At 39.6% G+C, this 19,943-nt stretch overlaps 3 protein-coding genes across 3 annotated transcripts; 2 read left to right on the top strand and 1 right to left on the bottom strand.

Annotated features, from left to right (window-relative positions):
- tmem187 (transmembrane protein 187) lies at positions 1-1,999 on the top strand. Its single transcript, XM_067498827.1, has one exon. The coding sequence runs from the start codon at positions 114-116 to the stop codon at positions 897-899; it is 786 nt and encodes a 261-aa protein (XP_067354928.1). The 5' UTR covers positions 1-113; the 3' UTR covers positions 900-1,999.
- si:dkey-9i23.8 (pinopsin) lies at positions 1,987-8,643 on the bottom strand. The gene is made up of 8 exons (XM_067498826.1): positions 8,466-8,643; positions 8,296-8,359; positions 7,740-7,865; positions 6,648-6,786; positions 4,186-4,362; positions 3,706-3,754; positions 2,298-2,387; positions 1,987-2,190 (listed from the first exon to the last, which is right to left on the bottom strand). Exons 1-8 carry the CDS (start codon positions 8,574-8,576, stop codon positions 1,987-1,989), a joined length of 960 nt encoding a protein of 319 aa, XP_067354927.1. The 5' UTR covers positions 8,577-8,643.
- A 3,260-nt stretch (positions 8,644-11,903) lies between these two features.
- ndufs8a (NADH:ubiquinone oxidoreductase core subunit S8a) lies at positions 11,904-17,366 on the top strand. The gene is made up of 8 exons (XM_067498824.1): positions 11,904-12,000; positions 12,922-12,977; positions 13,466-13,531; positions 14,643-14,732; positions 15,036-15,144; positions 15,302-15,365; positions 15,586-15,714; positions 16,476-17,366. Exons 2-8 carry the CDS (start codon positions 12,935-12,937, stop codon positions 16,605-16,607), a joined length of 633 nt encoding a protein of 210 aa, XP_067354925.1. The 5' UTR covers positions 11,904-12,000; positions 12,922-12,934; the 3' UTR covers positions 16,608-17,366.
- Positions 17,367-19,943: the final 2,577 nt, after the last annotated feature.

Below are 19,943 nucleotides of genomic sequence, written 5' to 3'. Positions count from 1 at the left end.
CCATTTCGTACCATGTGATTAGAACCCGGAATATCAACAATAGCCCGGACTTTTGCTCCTGGTCGAAAGAGTAATTTTGTTTTTATGCCGTTAATGGCTTCACTGTCCAAGTCATGAAGGCCGCTCTGTTTCACGTATCTGTGCCTTTGCTGCTCTGTGTCGCCTTGGCGAACACCTGGCTGTTTAACTCAGTTGAGGTGGACTTGTCTTATGATCATTATGCAGAGAGACGAGTGGAGTATCTGCCCTCTTTCCTAGCGATGCCCTTTAACTGCCTGGTGAACGTGGCTTACATCTACATGGGGCTGTACTGGCTACTGTGGCACGGAAGCGGCAAAGAAACCGAACAGAGCCGCTACATGAGGCAAGTGTTCGCGCTCATGGCGGTGTTTTACGGACCTGTGCAGTGGACCCGCTTAGCGGTGCTGCGACGCGCTCCTGCCGTACTCGACCAGTGGTTCACGTTACCGATCTTCGCTTGGGTTCCGGTGTGGATCGGTTTTATAGAAGGTGGACAGGCGAAGTGGCGCGCGAAGCACGCGGCAGCGTTCGAGCTGTTTTCTCTCCTCAGCTACGGCTTAGCTCTGGCTCACGAGCGAGGATTCGAGGCGGCGCTGGGCTGTCACGTAGCCCTCGCGATCTACCGGGGCGTTCGCGTGCAACTGGCGCACGGCGACGGCCGCACGCGGACATATCTGTTGCTGGCGGTGCTGTCTTGTGCCGGGTTCGTGGTGCTGAAGCTGCTGGATCAGTGGCTCGCTCAGTACCGGCTGTTTCAGCGGGTCACCGGACACTTCTGGTCCAAAGTTTGCGATGTGCTGCAGTTTCACTTCAGCTTCTGTTTCCTGACAACACTGACACGGATGACCAGGGAGAAAAGTGCAGAACAGAAGGAATAAACGGCGAAGGATGAAAAGATTCAAAGTAATTCAGTACGCTAACAAAACCTTCTGCCCATCAGCCAGAAGATCATTTAGAAAGACTTTAGAAGCTGAGACTAGCACAATTGCACAAAACAACAAAAATGGTGACTTTGTGGAAGAGGACTGCAGGACGTCTGGACCAAAGTCCGTTTAGAAAGGGATCATTTATGAACTTATGAGGCCTGTGACTCTTCACAAAGCAAATGACCACTAATTAGTAGATGATCCCTAATGAAAATACCTTAGCTGTAATTGCAGTGTTGTGTTAGTACTTTTACCTACTTGTTGGTTGACTGCGGTCGTTTACTTTTGGCCTAGTGGCATCTAAATAAATAGTGATCATTTCAAGGAAGGACTATTGTCAGCATTTAGTTTTTCAGTTATTGGTCAGTTGATCCGTTTAACTCTCATTTATTAGGAGTTGCATTGATGCATTTCAGTGTCTTACAAAAGATTTTATGGACTTTTTTTGCTGTGTGACTTTTTTTATTCCACACATATGGTAATATCACATAATAAAGTATACATACCATATAAAACCACTGTGGCACAGGAAGGTTGGTTCGATTCCCAGCTCCTCCGGTCACATGTCGAAGTGTCCTTGAGCAAGACACTGACCCCCAACTTAGTTGCTCCCGGTGAGTGTTGGCCAGCTGCATAGCAGCTCCCCCATCGGTGTATGACTGTGTGTGCGTGTTTGTGAGTGTGAATGGGTGAATAAGAAGCAGTGGAAAGTGCTTTAAGTACCAAAAGTTAGAAAAGTGTTATATAATTGCAGACCATTTACTGGGTTTCAAAAACCCAGAACACGAAAAAACTGTTCAGCCTGTACAGAAAATGTCTAGTTTCTCTGCTGGATCTTTGACTCCCAGTTGAAGACTTCTAATGAAATCTTATTTAAAATATTTCAAAATGCAGCCAATGACATTTATCTATATTAATTTAAAGAGAGAAAAAACAGACACGACTTGATATTATTTATTGTACCAATAACAAATAACTGTTTACATGACAAGTTATTGTTGGTTCTTAAAATATTGCACAGGATGATGATCTCGGATATTTACAGCTCATGATTAGTGACAGAAGAAAGAACAGGCTCTGACAGTTGTTTGGTCCAGAGAAGAGCCAGACCTGCCTCTCTGAAGTCCTGGTGCGAGAAGTAGATCAGAGGGTTTACAGTACAGTCCAGGTATGACATCACTGATGACAATGTCCTTAACCAACTAGGTGCAGGTGACAGGTCCAGTTTACCTAGAAGGATCAGCTGAATGGTCAAAGAAAGAAAAATCAGATGAGTGGAAAAGGCTACTGTGACTTTTATAGGTTTTCCATATGTGTAGATGCAGACACAGCAGTGGGTACGAATGTCACCTCTGCCACAGCGAAGGGAGAGTAGCAGAGCATGTAGGTGGCCACCAGCAGAGGAGTCACTGCAGACAGATCAGCTTCATCATCACTGAGACAAACAGAGAACAGGATGGCAAAGTTAGCCTGCTTGTTGTCTTGATAAGCTATCTGTAGTATTATGGATAGAATGAGACAAAGGATCAGTCATGGTCCCACCATGAATGGATTCGCAAACAGTCTTACAGGACCCAGTTGTCTTACAGGTCCCTGGGCAGGTCCTGTGTGACTGTTAATCATACTAGTGTATGTAAAAGTAACTGACATAGATTAAAACAAACTTATCAGTGACACAAAACTGTCATTTTTTCTTCTGTGCACCTGTGGCACAGGAGGTAGAAGGGTCGTCCCATGTTGGTTCAATCCCCTGGCTACTCCGGTCATGTGTCCTTTAGCAAGACATTAAACCTCAACTTAGTTGCCCCTGGTTCCCCTACTGGTGTGTGAGTGTCTGTGTGGTTGGGACAGGGAACGGGTGACTGAGAAGCAGTGTAACTAGCTTTGAGTACCAGGTAGAAAAGGGCTACATGTGTATATGAGCGGTGGGGGGTCTTTTAACTTTGTACTGATTCTAGGGGTCTTTTTTTAAAGTTACCAGCTACAAACTCATGATTACATTTTTCCAAATTTACTGTTTTGGAAACCAGTGATGCTGTGTTTTCCATGCTAAAGAGAAGAGAGACCATCTGACCCTCTGTCCTCCCCCCCACCCCACAATTGTTAATCAACTCTGTGTGTTTTCTCCGGTAGTTGTCTTTTTCCTTCTCTGTCTCCGTCTCTTTCTCTCTCTCTGCAGGTGTCCCCGGCATTGGAGCTGTTTGTTTTCCAGTGTGCAGCTACTGGTCCTACCAACCTGCCGGATGTTATGTTGTTGCTCATTGTATTTTTTCTCTCTCTCCACTTTCCACTCACCCAAACCGGTCGAGGCAGATGGTCGTCCACCCTGAGCCTGGTTCTACTGGAGGTTTCTTTCGTCAAAGGGAGTTTTTCCTCTCCACTGTTGCCTATGGCTTGTTCCAGGGGGAATTGATGGGTTCTCTCTATACATCTTTATAATCTTGACTTTATTCTGTAAAGTGCCCTGAGATGACTTTGTTGTGAATTGGCTCTGTATAAATAAAGCTTAATTGAAAAAATTGAATTGAAGACATGGATTCTCATATTTTTCTGCTTTTACAGTAGTAGTTAGTGTTCAACTGTTCTGTGTTTGAACAATGTACAGTAGGGAAAACATCTGATGCAGTTCACTGAAGAAGAAATACAGTACAAATACTATCTAAATGGGTTTGTATCTATATGCCCACTGTAAGTTTTGCATGTTGGAAATAGCTGGATACAGAAAGATCAACAGACAGGAATGAATGAAGAAAGTAAATAAACTGAGCTTTTTAGCTTTAGTCGAATCTGTGGAAACACAAGAGGATCTATTGATGAGTCCTGACAGACCCTATAAGTGCATGAGCATTTTTTTACAAGCTACTTCATAGTCATTTTATTAATACTGGTTTACCAATTAACCACATGAACATTTCATGTGCTTAATTTAACGGTGTCAAAACCAGCATATGTCTATAAAAGAGACAGGTATAGAGTTCAGTACATGTAGAGTGAGTCTCTACTTCCAAATGTAAACTGATCACACTGCCTAAGCAATAGCTTATATAGCTCATGTCCCCAAATGCTGCAATATCCTTTTAAATTCATTAGTATTTAATTAAAAATATTAGTTACCATGACAGTTTCAAAATAGCTTTTACAATGTGGGGTTTTACTGTGGTCTCATTATTTTCTCACATCAACTGTGTCAAACATCATCTGAACACTTCCTTATTTGTGTTGCGTCTGCTGAAATGACCTTATCTCCCGTGTTTCACTGGTTAAGCGGCAGCCTGTGAACCTCAGCAAAGAGCAGATGAAGATGAGGGTGAAGGGGATGAAGATACAGATGAAGAAAGCACATAGGATGTAGACCAACATGTCTGAGTAGCTGCTCTCCCAGAACACAGCACATAGCATCTCTGCAGGGTCATATCTAGAGGACAAAGAAGACATGATAAAGATGAAGAGAGTAAAAATAACACTTTAGATCAGATAGTGGTCACTGCACAGGGCTGCTGTGTCAGTCCACTTCTTTGTAAGCGTTACCTTAGGTTGTTAGCAACTACAGTGGCACATGAATACTAGGAACCCTTGGGAATTTCTATTCTTTTCTATTTCTATATTTCTATTTCTGCATAAATACGATCTAAAATGTGATCAGACAGAGAAATTTATTTACTAAATTTTGTGGAAAGTCATCCAATCTTTAATATTTGTGTTGTGCAGAAGTACATGTGTGCTGACCTCTGAGCTCATCAATTAATCTGAAGGGATAATTATAGTCTAGTGTTTCAGTCAATGGCATGACAATAGGTGGGAGTCTGGGGGTCTGAGGCCCTGCCTTATTTAAAAAAAGAGAAATCTGGGGCCTTACTGGCAAAGTCTGATGTTGATAACAGGTTTGTAGTGTGTCAGTTCAAAGAGATTTCTGACCAAGACCATAATGGTAGATTTGTCAACGCTAACTAGACTGGAAAGGGTTCATATAGAATATGTACAGTAACACCATTGTTTATCCTTTAAGAGTGGCTGACCAACAAAAATCACACCATGAGCAAGGTGTGTCACAAGAAACTGCAAGGTTATGTCAAGGAAACTAGAGGCAGTGGTTAATATGAATGTTCTTGAGTCCACCATCAGGAGAACCTTGAACAACAATGATGCATATGGTAGAGCTACAAGGACAGAACCATGACCATGATAACTGGTTACAGACAGTAGATGGATGAATATTTGGCAACAACTAAACTCTGCATTCCAGCAAAAGAACCTTATCATGTCAGTAGAACATGGTAATGGCTCTATCATGGACCAGGACCATGACATCTTAGCATCATTCCTGGAACTGTGAATCTTAAGTTGTACAAACAAATTCTACAGAACAATATCAAGGTATCTGTTAATGAATCATGCAGCAAGACACGGAGCCAAAACACACAAATATTTCTACAAAAGAATTAGACATGTTCTGTTTCAGAATAGCTGAGTCAAAGTGGCTTTGATCATGTAGAAAGACTGTGGAAGGACCTGAAACAGCCAGTTCATGCAAGGAGGCCAAACAACATCCCTGAGTTGAACCTGTCTTTATGGAGGAAGATACATAGTTTTGCACAAGAATAGTTAAGATCTGATAATTTTGCACAATAAATATTTTTTAAAAATCTAAAGCGTTTGGTTATATTTAGTCAGAAATAGAATACAAATTTCAAAGCCTTTACAAACCCTGAAGGAGCACTGTGATAGAATGTCTAATCTAATTTCCTCATGTAGTTTGTAGTTATTTAAGCCTTTTAGCTATTTGGTTTGTGTTCCAACCACCCTGCACTACTCACTGTGATTAGTTGCATCAGTTGTACTCAGTCAGTCAGAAGCTGGAAGATGGCACCTTAGGTGAGGGTGGGGATTAGTTTAGTTTTCAGGTGACATACAGTAGTAAAGGTCAGTGACACCTGGAGAATGATGATCCAGATGTGGCTGTGTTATGAATCGGCTTTAGCTGACACACAGCTTTTTCCCAGCATCAAGTGACGTTTGGTTGGACAGAATACAACAGCAAAGTGCTTGCTCGTTGAATTTTATTTAAAATACTGTCTGAGTAATGGGGAGGGTAAACCAGAGACACAGGTCACATGTGTCCTAGTCCACATGAGAACATAGTTGAGAACAATGGATGTTTCTGTGACGTCCTGTATGGACGTCCTGGTGGAAAGGTTGGCATCTCCCTGGTGTAACAGGCATCTCAAACAAGCCCAGTAATGGACTTGACATGTCCTTAACGAGTGGAACAATTTTCAAGTCAGTGGAGCAGGCATGTGTAAAATAAGGTTCTGAGAAATAATACACCTTTGTGATATGGTAACAATGAAAAAACATCCAGTTATGAAGGACAGAACGTTTAATAACTATCTGATTTCTTCTGTAAAGACAAACAGAGCATTTCATTTCATTTCCGTTTGATTAGTTTTCATTTACGGAAAACTCTTCCAGACAAGTCACCATGGCCTGAAGGTCTTGGGACCATGGTTTCTAAACAAGGACGAGGACACCTGATTGTTTCCATGCCTTATTCTAAAGACACTGAATACAGTCAAGTTCACCAGTCTCTGTCTCTGCTGGTCTGTTGCTTTGTGTTGGTGTGTGAGGACATCTAGTGTCTGATTCACTGCACGTTTTTTGTCCACAAGGACAAGAAAGCACTATCAGAAAGCATTACAGTACCTGACCCAGGTGTAGACCACAGGGATGATCCCAAACACCATCCCTGTTACCCAAGAAGCCGAGCATGCTGTCACCATGACAACAAAGGGAATGCGTCCTGTGGAGGCTCTGCCAATCAGCCGCTGCACACAGAGGACAGCTGTACAGGACAAAAAACTGATTGTTACTTTGATACAACTACTACAGTACCAGTACATCATTATTACTATGGCTACTACTGCACTACTATTGGGAAATATTCTGCACTCATATAGCACTTTTCCACCTATTGGTACTCAAAGAGCGTTACACTGCTTCTCATTAACCAATTACACTCACAATCACACACACACAGCAGCTGGCCAACACTCACCAGGAGCAACTAAGTTGGGGTTCAGTGTCTTGCTCAAGGACACTTTGACATGTGACTGGAGGAGCCTGGGATTGAACCAAAAACTGGGGGATTGGTGGACGACTGCACTACCTCCTGCACCACAGTCACCGCGGTGCTAATGGTGGAAAGTAACTTAATATATTTTTTCAAGCACTGTATTCAAGTATACTTCTTAAGTGTTTCCATACAGTACAAATTTATATTCGTACCTCACAAAGGGAAACACTTCATTTACTCAACTGTTAAATGGATACTTGGTTAAGATTTTACTGTAAGTTAAACTTCAGTTTGAATGTATATGGTGCGTTTATATACAACTACACCTCTATTATAGAAAGTGTTAAATCTAAAATGACTTTACATTGAGAAACTTTTCCCACTGTAATTGATTAGAAGTCAGAAATCAGTACTACAGTATTTCCTGATTTTTTCTTATCGGATTTTTCTAATCAAAGTTAGGAAGCCATCCTATGTCTCATCTTTGAAAAACTTTGTAAAAACAATGTAAAACGTTGGATTTTAAATTAAAATTTAAGAACGATTTGAACTATAAACCTTAATACTAACAAAGAAGTTACAGTGTTCACTACAGGCAAGTGCAGCCTAAGTCCTTATCAGGTTTGTTAACTATAGATTTAAGCTCATACGGAATTCGGTCTTCATTTAGGACTGTTTCTGTGGCTTCCATGAAGAACATGAGAGTACGTGTGTGTTGGTACCTATGCTCCCTATGGACGAGGAGATGAAGGCGAATTTCAGCAGGCTGACGGCCTCACACCATGGTGACCTCTGACCCCCTGTCAGTATGGCAAACAGGGAACTGGAGATGATTAGGAGGGAGCAGCCTTCACAACACAATGGTTCATTATCAGATATGTTGATTAATGACATGCAAAGACTATAACAGTTTATCAATAATCACGTAAAATGATTAGGTGTATACACTATGAAATCCAAATGCAAAATGACATCGTACAGTGCATCCAGAAAGTGTCCCAGCACTTAACTTTTCCCACATTTTGTTATGTTACAGGCTGATTCCAAAATCGATCTTTGATTTGGATTTTTGTTTTGTTTTTTATTTTTCAAAAAGTTGCAAAGATTTCAAACAAACTTCTTTCTCATTGCCATTATGTGGTATTGTTTGTAGAACTTTGAGGAAAATAAGGAATTGAATCCATTTTGAAACAGGCCTGTAACATAACAAAATGTAAAAAAAATACTTTGTGAATGCTGTGTATAACGCAGTTGTGTTGGTTTCTGTGTGAGCTGTACCTAAATCTGACATGGTGAGACTGACGAAAGGAAGCCAGTAACAACAGCAGAACTGACCCCTGCACTGAGAATGGAAGACAGATAAAATGCGATTACTCCCCCAAAATTTCAGTTCGTTTTAACATATTGTTTTGGGTATTGGCATGAATAATCACTCCATCTTACTGTACCTTGACTTTGACCAGCAGAACAAGACTGTTTCCCACAATTCCCATAACCATCTCCAGTCCCAGCACAGCCACCACCAGCCACTTTTCTGCTCCTAGCCACAAACTCTCCATGAGAATGGTCCCGTTAATCCACTCTGTCACTGGGAGAAAACACAGAGCAGAGGCTACTGAAGAGGAACCACCTGTATACAACTTTGATACCAATGTGCTCATTTGAGTTGTGGATTCCAATTGGTGGAAGAACTTACTCATTGCACTAATTATTATTAGTGGAAGCAATTTCACTTAATGTAAATATGTACGTCTTGTTAATTTTTAGTTAATTCAGATTAAAATGTCTAGTTTTAATTGTTAGGCCAATTTAAAATTACAGGTTGTTTTTTTCAACTTGCAATAATATGTAAGTTCACTAACTTCAATGAAATCATACTTTTTATGTAACAAAATGTGCACACAAAAAAAACATACAATTTTTTACAATGCTGGTGGTTTGAATTTTTGGGATATTAAACTTTTTATTGGTGAAAATTGGCACCATGGATATCATGGGTTTAACTGTGACTATCGTTCATGTTTTGCATTTATTAAATAGATTGAAGCATTTTATTTTTCGATTTATATATTTTATATTGTCCTACAACAAGCTAAATAACAAGAGTCATCCAAGAAAACACTGGGCAAACATAAACAAACTCTATACTAACTCTGTAAAGTATATTAAAGCATATTCAGAATCTTTGCAGATAACAGCAGAGGAACATCAGATGATACAATATTTTTTTATCAAATAAATATGTACTTTCTCAATATATATACATTGAAATATTAAAGAGTGAATAGTGAAAAAATATTATATATGAAATACTGTATATATGATTACTCGTGTGGATTTACTGCTCACATATAGATTTAATACCTTTTCCCATTTTCTTGCAGTACACCTCCAGTATAGTGTGTATACCTACAGTATACACTATATATACTATAGAAAGTGAAAACAATCATACTTTACATAAATGTAATGTAAATAGCTGCCGTGAGATGGTCACCTCCTAATGAAGCAGCTTACTTAAGCATAGAAACACACAAAAAATATAAATGTCTTTGTCAAAACAACAAAACTTGATATTTCAGAGAAAAAAGCTTCACCTACTTTTAAAGTAGTCCGTCTGTGCCCAGTCCTCAACGGTGTTTACTAGGTATTTGTAATGGAGAGCTCATCCAAACCAACTTCAATTATAATCCACATGCTCCATTACACTCAACTAGAATGGCTCTGACGTACAGTATGTTTTTATTACTACCATCATCATATTGTGAGAATTAAATAACAGTAGTAAGGAAAACAAGCTACTATTGGGAATAAAATCACCTGATTTCAACAACATCATTTGACAATGAATTTTTAATCTAAACTGATGATTGGCATCATACTTTCATGGACATTTTTAGAATGCAACTTACGAGTGAGGGGAACATAACAAGAGCAACTCAGGAAGTTAGGGAATGGATTGAACCACCAACCCTGTGAGCTACCTGCTTTACCTTTTACTACTGAGCCACAACTGGCATATTTTTGTACTATCAATTTATTATACTTTAGACTTTGTCCTTACGTATAAAATTGAAACAGATAATTTAACAATATTTCCTCACAACTCTCTTCTGTCTGACCATTTTTTAATAACATTTGAATTTACAATAACGGACTATATAGCAGGTAAGGAAAAATTCCACTATAGCAGATGCTTAAGTGAAAAAGCTGTCAACAAATTTAAAGAAATTATTTCTTCATCATTTGCTTCACCATATGTTAATACAATGGAAAGTAGTCTCCTTAATGTTACTCCTGCACAAGTAGATTATCTTGTTGACAATTCTGCCGCCTCACTACGTACAATACTCGATAGTGTTGCCCCTCTAAAAAAGAAGGCAGTAAACCAGCAGAGGCGATCTCCATGGTATAGTTCACAAACACGCAACTTAAAACAGGAAACACGAAAGTTAGAAAGGAAGTGGCGTTCCAGAAAGTTAGAAGAATCTCATTTAGCCTGGAAAAATAGTTTAAAAATGTACAAAAAAGCTCTCAGTGATGCCAGAACAGCATATTATTCATCATTAATAGAAGAAAATAAGAACAACCCCCGGTTTCTGTTCAGCACTGTAGCCAGGCTGACTAAGAGCCATAGTTCTGTTGAGCCTAGTTTTCCCTTAACTCTAAGCAGCAATGACTTCATGACTTTCTTTATGAATAAAATTGTAGCTATTAGAGAACGAATTCACCAGATCCTCCCCCCAAATATTACAGATAGATCTTCATGTACAGCAGTGTTAGAGTCATCGATAAGGCCCCACTCCCTGTTAGACTGCTTTTTACCCATAGATCTCTCTGAGCTAACTTCAGTTATTACATCATTTAAACCAACAACGTGTCTGCTGGACCCTATTCCAACTAGACTGTCCAGCTTGGACTGGCACTGCACAGCTGGGGATGGGAATGTGTGTTTTTTAATCATCAGCCAGCATCTAGTAGCTTTAGCACACAGGCCTGAATGGCACTAAAGTGGTGCAAAAGTACGCTTTTGCAAGAACAATTCTTCCTCTCAGTGACTGTTCTCTTTGCAACCAAACACTAAACCCTTTTGGACCTTGTTTTAACATCCTTATTAATACTGATTCCTAGATATGTGAAACATTCCCTAATGTGGATACAAGATATGAGGGAAACATTGCAGGCCTAGAGGACAATAGCTCCAGTTACTGATGTTCCATTTTGTTAGTTTTATTCAATCAAATGATTGATGAAAAGCAGAAATAAACAGCAATTCTTTCTTAAGTATATTTTAGCTCAGAATAATGGTTAAATACAATTTTCAAGTTAAACTTTACTTTCTTGTACTTTCACAAAGGTCTGCTGTGTTAACTCACAAAGTCTTACACACCATCTCACTGGGGTTCAGATCTGGTGATCGAGTTAGGAAAGCCATCGCCCATAGCATTCCAGCAGCTACTTTCTTCTCCACATAACTCTTACAAAACTGAAAAGAATGCTTGGGGTCATTGGAAGAAAAGCCAAAAATACACTCAAGTTATTGGTTTACTTATTTTGAGTTGTTTTAACACCTGGGAGGTCATACACACTTACATTTCTAAAAATAATCCAATGAATATTCCAGAGAATGCCATGAATTTGGCTGACATTCATTGCTGAAAGTACATTTAATATGCAAATTTGATTTGCCTATTATTTTGTGCTCAAATATGCTGGAAAAAGTTTTTTGTTCATTGTTTTGTGATCTCTTTACAAATATTCAATTAAATAAAACAAAGAAAAGATAATAGGTATAAACGTTTTTTCAGACGTTTTCTTGCCAGTGTATTTGGACTTGTGGAAGTGTATTTTAAAAAACAAACTAGGACGACGCATGGTTGGACGTCTGTGACGCAATCACGTTGTGTAACTTCCTGGACACGCAAGGTCCGTTCCGTAAATCGTCCGCTGTTCTGGTTCAGAAAGCCAAATAGCGACATTTCGGTGAGTTTAAAACATTTGTTTTATTAAACGAAATTTATGCCAACATTTATTTAATATATAACACACGGTGAATGCATTTTAACCACACTTTATCTTGCAAAGATTGTATTAAACTTAATGTACCTCAAGCGACCTTTATGTAAAAGTCCTTGACAGTATGTGGTCTAACCCTGCTGCTAATACGTTAGCTTAGCAGTAAACCGGGAATTTTCCCTAATACAAACCCACAGTCAGCTAATGTTCCCGTTCATTGTGTGCAATACGTGTGTGATGTGCAGCGAAGTCAAGTCCACTCAGCTTAGCGCTATTTAGTGTTTGTGCCTCCCAGGGTAACGTTGTTTATCTTAGCAATGTCACGCTGCTGAAGTAGACTTAATCTAATGCTAGTTAAAATTAACGTTACCGCAGGTTTAGCTGAAGTCACCAATTTCAAAGTTGTAGGTTTGTTGTGACTGTAACAAAGAACGAGGTCAGGCAGCATCCTAGAGATCATGTTGGCTCCATATTATTATTATTAAGCAGTGTTGTCACTATTGACAGACACAAATTCCGGCAGGGTTTTAAAGTAGCTTGTTCAGCAGCTGTTGATTGTGCCATTAAACAACCAAACTACAAAACGTAGTACGTAACAACCTGGATGCGTCTGAGCTTTCGTCACGGCTGAAACTCCCGTTTGTAAAAAGCTGCTTTCTGTCACTGTCTGGCTGTGCTGCCGTTAGTCTGGCAACACTGATTGCGTATAAAGCAAAACTTGACATAGTCAGTGTGTAGTTTTTGAACTGTTGACATTTTGCTATACAACTGTAAAGAGTAAGATGTTTTCCTTTAGTGTGAAAAGACCAGTTTGTGCTTATATGGCAAATTATACACATGTCATTTTTCTGAACATTTCTTATTCTTGTCATCTGTTTGTGGTTTCAGCTTCGAAAACGTAATGGCAGCAACGCTACGTTTACTATACTCTGTGTCAAGACCAGGTAAGATTTCTCCTCCACACATTCAGTTCGACTTAAAGAATTACAGTCATGTTAGTAGGAACATATACAGAAAATACAGCTGGTGTGTATTAACAAAAACAAACTAAGCATGAATGAATGAATTTTGATTTCTTGTCAGCCTTTCTGGTTGCCCATTGGACTGATTTCATTTTTAGTTTTAATTCCATGTACCTAGCAGAAGATTTCTTTGTTATTCAAATCATCACAAAACAAAAGAGCCTTCTCCTCTTCTGCTAAACTGCTAAAATACTCATCATTTGCTTGTTGTGGAGCGAGTGTCCGAAAAGCTCTTAAGTACACCTGGCATCCTAGAACAAAGAACAGAGAGAATAAGTTAAATCACATAAGTGTGTTACTAATACGAATCATATTTGAGTCTCAAAACATCAGGTATGGTACTGTCCATTAATATCTCCACTATAGTAAAATTAACGTTTTTGCACTTTTTAATGCATCTTTACATTTAGGCACTTTTGTGGCCAACCAGAATCTAGTGAGGTCCTTCAGTGTATCTGCACAAAGGGGAGGATACAGTAAGTACAACACACAAACAGAACTGCCACAATTGACATGTCTTCTTGTTAAATTAATAGAAAATATTGTCTCCCTATCATTGCTTTAGGTTTCAGGGAGAGTCAAAAGTACTCTTTGAAACCGGGCAAATCCTGCTTCTGTGTACTTGTACTTGTAGAAGTTCTCAGATACTGCACATGTGATACCATGTTAACCTCTGCCGGTTGGAGTAGGTGGAAAAATGTCTGTGGTTTAAAGACATTCTCCTTTTCCCCAGGAATATTAATTTTTTTTTACAACATCGGCACCTACAAAGGTTATATATAGTAACTAGGTCGTTACCTGAAGTTCACTTAGTTTTCCAAAGTTGTAGACTCTCTAGTCCATGTTGTCTGTGCTTCTCCATCCAGAATCTTACACCAACTCTGTGCTTTTTGTCTTTTTTTCCATTTCTTTTTCTTTCTTTTCAATGAAAGTCGCTCAATTTATTAAACACTAGACAGTGGCCATATTTGATTTGGCAAAAGAACGCACAACAATTTCCATCCTTGCTGGATTTGCTTATCTGCTGTGAATTTATGAGGAATTTACTGTCTAGCAATTCATACTACATACAGAAAAAAATTGGTTCTTAAATGCTTGTTCAGAAGCCTACTTCTATAGAAGCAAAAGTAGTACCTGTAATTGTACTTGGTATCAGCCAGTACTAAAATGTGTACTTGTACTCAGTCTGGGAATAAGTGGTATTGTGACATTCCTACAAAAGACATATGAAATGATGTAATATGCAAAAATTGTTCAAGCAAAATATGTTTCAAAGTTTAGATTTCACAATCTAGCCACTGTTTGCTTTGATGACATGTTTGCTTACTATTAGTAATATCTTAAAGGATAATTTTAAATGATTTAGATTTTCAACTCTCTACACAGACATTAAAATCAACTATTCTACTCATGTATAGTGTGTCCTTCAACCTGGATTAGTTTGCTCATCTGTGCAATAGAAAAGATGGAATGACTTAAAAAGATTTGAGCCTCACAGATGTTTCACACATGTTTGATTTGGTGACAGTATATACTCACCTGCTCCTAACAAGCAACCCTCTCATCTCACTGTGCTTGTGTGTACAGAGTATGTGAACGCTCAGGAGCTCCCAACAGATGTCAAGTCCATCACAGACCGAGCTGCCCAGACGCTGCTGTGGACAGAGCTCTTCAGAGGTCAGCAAATTTGTAATGCAGAGCTAGTCATCTGGAAAACACACAAAATGTCTTTACTAATATTAATATGGGGATTAAGCTAAGCATTAGAGACATGGATAATATCACTCTTAAAGACATAGAAATAACCAGGTTACATTGTTTATTAAAGGATAACTGTACAAAATTACTGTTACTGTTTAAAATTATCCAATGAAAACACAAGTCCCATCAAAGTCCTTGTGCCTTAAACTAAAATGTCAAGGAACCGTTCGTGCTGCTGAGGTTTTTACCACAAATGATTGTGACGTGCTGTACTGTCAGGTCTGGCCATGACATTGAGCTACCTGTTTCGAGAGCCTGCCACCATCAACTACCCATTTGAAAAGGGACCGCTGTCACCTCGCTTCAGAGGGGAGCATGCCCTGCGCAGGTGAGGACGTCCAGTGTCAAAAACCACCATTCGCTTCCTGCAAACAAGCACACAGATGTTAGAATAACTCTCACACACCAACTGTTGTCCACACTACATCTTCCAATATGATGTCATCCATATTTACTGTAAGTTATTCGTGATAATGTTACTGCAGGTATCCTTCAGGAGAGGAGCGCTGCATTGCTTGCAAGCTGTGTGAAGCCATCTGCCCTGCTCAGGTACACACACAGCCTTGTTATGGCTTTATTGCATCATATCTGCTTTCAGTATGAAGAAAACTACAATAATCTGACTGTGTATGTTGAAAACGTTAACGTTAGTGTTATTACTGTGAACATGACATGAAATGTAAATAAAACAAACATTTTACGATTTGCCAGTTATTTTATAATACATATAAATACCAGCTGACAGATCAGTGTGTGTCTTTCTTTCCAGGCCATCACCATCGAAGCAGAGACTCGTGCTGATGGCAGCAGGAGGACAACTCGCTACGACATTGACATGACCAAATGCATCTACTGCGGTTTCTGTCAGGAGGCGTGTCCTGTGGACGCCATTGTAGAGGTGTGTTTATGACCCCGTGTTTCAACTCAGTGTTTGTTGTCACACCTCCTATTTTTTGGCAAAAAAGCTCATAAATATCATTGTCATTGGACTTAATTAAAACACTTGAGCAGAGTGTCATAAAGGGCCGACACAATCATCTGACAGGACCGTTGCATAGACGTATCATAAATTGGATAGTTGTATTAAATGGTCTATGAAAAGTTTTTCAACTTAAGAATTGATGCAAATGGCACAAAATCCCACTATTCCTCTGTACCAAACGTGGATGCTCCTGTACCTTCTGTGCAGTGACTGGTATCTGTTCAAACTAGACTATTGAGCAGGAGAAGAGAGTGAGGCAAGAAAAGAGAGATCAGATCTACCAGAGCACCTACATGTTTGTCAGTGCGAGAATGAAGGATTATTATTATTTTTCACATGACTTACACATTTTCTTAACGATGGCTGTTTCCCATGAAATGTTCCAGTAGATCACAAAACCAGTATTTGAGGATAGTTGTGGACCAATAATGAATAAAGAAACAAAGTAGGGAGGCTGATGGCTGATACAGAGTTGGGTTTATAAATATTGGAAAAATGTTGGTGTCTGTGCACCAGTTGAAGAAGGTTACTTACATCTTGCATCCCTGTTAACATTCAAAGGCATTTAACTGATTTTCACCTCTGTCCTCTTTTACCCTTCTCTTCTGGATCCTGCTCCTCTCATTCCTCTCTTTTCTCATACATTGCCTCCATCCATTCTTTCCTCCTTTCCTCAGGGCCCTAATTTTGAGTTTTCCACTGAAACCCATGAAGAGCTGCTCTACAACAAGGAGAAGCTGCTCAACAATGGAGACAAGTGGGAAGCAGAGATCGCTGCCAACATACAAGCTGATTACCTGTATCGATAGACCCCAGACATACACAGTGTATGTTCCGCACTTACCAACTTAACCTCTCTGACACACACACACACACACACATCCATACTGTACATACTGTAAGAAGACTCAGCTATACTGGATGTGCTTCAGGGTTGGATTTGTTAATGTATCTTTTGTTTCAAACCAAACTACACTTCTCCTCTGGAGTCTGCGTTTTTTTCTTTTGTCACATGAAGAATCTGTGTACTTGATGCATTTCTGATATTTACCATGACATTGTTTGGATCACATATTTATTGTAGGCAGATGAATAGTGACTGTCCATGTGATAAGTGTACAACAGTGCCACTGCCACAGTATGGACCAGTGTGTGAGCATCCATATGGTTGTGTTTGCACCTTCCCTCTTGACTGTGATGCCTGCACACTGAGTCAAGCTGTGTCACCGTCATGGCCATAAACTAATGATAGGTGGCAGCTTTCACCCTGGTCTCATTCTGATAACCCAACACAACTGTACATGGAATCTTGTTCATGTTGGTTGTAAGTGCAGAGATTCTTCATGCTGTTTCCACCCTGACTAAAAATAAAATCTGTCAGAAACAGTAACGGTGAGAAGTTCTTTAGTGGCAAATCCTAATCTAGTAGAATTGGTTAACATTCTTGTTGAGTGCAGGAAATTTAATTCTAAGCCACTTAATATCCAATACTGGAGGATTAAATTAAATGTAAGATTCATAATATTCTTGTTGTCAGAGAATTTCACAATAAAGAGTTTTAACAGCCACTTGATTCAATAAACTCAGATTTCTCTAGTCCATTTATATCATGTCGATTGAAAAGGCCTTTGAATAGAATCTGTTTATATCCAGTATGAACGGAAGGAGAGACTGCAGGTTGCAGGTTCTTCAGTGTTCAAATTGGGACGTGATTTGTTTTATGTAAGTACTGTACACTATGTGCAGCCACAACATTAGGGACACCTGTAAAGTTTAATACAATCCAATACAGCTGCTCTGCCATAAATTCTTCGATAACAAGGTTTCATTTCTCCATTTTGAGCTGAAACTGTCAGAAATGTGATAACTTGTCCATTAAGATTAAGGAGAGAAATTACACTTTAATTATCTTTAAATTTAAACCTTACTGTCCTAACTGGTCTGCATTTATATAGTGCTTTTCTACCTGTTGGTACTCAATTCAACTTTATTTATATACTGCCAATTTACAACAAAGTCATGTCAAGGCTCAAGGTCAAGACTCCAAACTCTGTAAAAATGTACAGAGAAAACCAAACAAATCAACCTTTGAGCAAGTCCAAGAGGAGGAAAGGAGCTCAGTGCATCAGGGGGTGGGTCCCCCAGGAGTCTAAGCCTACAGCAGCATAACTATAACTAACTATAAGGTTTATTAAAGAGGAAGGTTTCAAGCCTGGACTTAAAAGTAGAGAGGGTCTCTGCTTCCTGAATCAGAACTGGGAGCTGGTTTCATAGAGGAGCTTGATAGTTTGTGAGCTATACCATTGAGACCGTGTCTACTGGTTTACTGCCTTCTTTTTCAGAGGGGCACCGTTATTGAGTATTTTACGTAGTGATGATCATAGATAACAGATGATCGCTTATTAAGTCATTTACTAACAGAGATTTAGAAGAGCGAGATCTGATATTTAATAATCCACATTTAATAGTTTTGGGGTTTTGTTCTGTAAGAGGAGTAGTCTTAACTTTTATTAGGTTTTCATGATTAACTCCTCTTGTTGTCATTTTTAGTTTATGTAATGTAGTTGGTCGGGGAACAGACACAGTCTCTATAGGTATGTGGGAGTTGTGGGGGGGTGACGGTTGTAAGGACAGAACAGAGCTACACTCTAGAGTGGGTCAATCTGATTGACCAAGATGTGTAGGTTGTTCAGCCTTTTATACATACAACTCAACAGCTGGGTTCACACAAAGAACAAAGGGATGAGTCAATGCAAATCAACCTTCATACAATGTGGTCAGGAGTCTAATTAGCGAGTTCTTGTCACTTTGTCCTTTTGTCTTCATTGTCTTTTAAGTCCTTGAGATTGATGATTTGTGCTGGTTCCCGTGGGCTCCCTTCTGGGAAGCAAATGTTCAGGTGTAGGTAGTTTTATAGTTGATATCTACCTAATCACTTCTTTGTGTGGCCAGAGACAGGATGTCTTGCTGGGGAGCAAAAGGTGAGGAGACACTGGTGTAAGCAGGTTTGATACTGGGTCTGTGAGATGTGTGAAAACAGTAAAACAGTGTTACCTAGATCTTGAAATTTCCCTCACACATCCCCCCTTTTATCATTTTATGATAATTACATGATCAGGATTCATTAAGGCTGAGCAACAGTAGGGACAGTTCATCAGAAATGTTAATTCACAAAAATTTCATTCCATCATTATGTTCCCAGATTAGGCCCAAATCAATTTAACTCAGTACTATCAGTTTCATTATATAGAGGTTCCCAGTTGGGGATGTGAAAGGACTCAAGGGAAGCACTGTCTCTAAGTAAAGGCATACTTTGTATAGTCATTTGGTGTGAGATGGAATGATCAATTGCACGCATTATTAGCCCACGTGCACACGGAATAAGGCAACATCCTCACAGGGTTAGGGCAGTAATGCCTATAAAAACACCTGCGAAAAGTGACAGGATGAAGACCTTCCATTTTCCAAACACGACGTCAAACCAGCCCCAGGGGCTGGTGTCATCATGGCCAGATTTCTCCATCGTTGGGCACCAGATGTCGCCTTTGTCACCTTCCTGTATTCACCCTCAAACACAATCTCAAACCGGGTGACTGGGTGAGAGGGTAGTGTACCACTGGAAATTACATTATGTTTGGTGACAACAGCAAATCCAACTAGGTTTCTACCCGTTTTGACATCTCGGGAAGCAGACCCATCAACAAATAACTCTAAGTCAGCATTCAAGATTGGTGTGTCTGTGAGATCAGGTCTGGAAGTACATATGGTTTCCAGAACCTCTGTGCAGTTATGAGGATCTCCATCCTCCACTGTAGGAAGAAGAGTAGCAGGATTCAACACATTACATCTTTTCACAGTAATGTTAGGCATTTCCAGCAATACAGTGTGGTATCTCAACCAACGCTAAGTTGACAGATGTGCAGTTTTCTGTGTGTGTAATATGTTTGTAACAGTGTGCGGAACCATAAGTATCAAATCAGAATAGCCAACCAAATCACGTGATGCCAAAACAGCTTTTTCTGCTGTAGCAACTGCTTTCAGACAGAGGGGAAGACCTGTTGCTACTGGATCCAGCTTTGAGAAAAAAAAATTAAGCAACAGGCCGCAGTTTACCCCTGTGAGGTTGGCGTAACACAGAGGTCAAC

Source organism: Channa argus, chromosome 3, assembly GCF_033026475.1.
Source record: "Channa argus isolate prfri chromosome 3, Channa argus male v1.0, whole genome shotgun sequence".
Taxonomy (NCBI): domain Eukaryota; kingdom Metazoa; phylum Chordata; class Actinopteri; order Anabantiformes; family Channidae; genus Channa; species Channa argus.
Note: the sequence above shows the minus strand (reverse complement) of the source record. Positions and strands in the feature narration are given on the sequence as shown.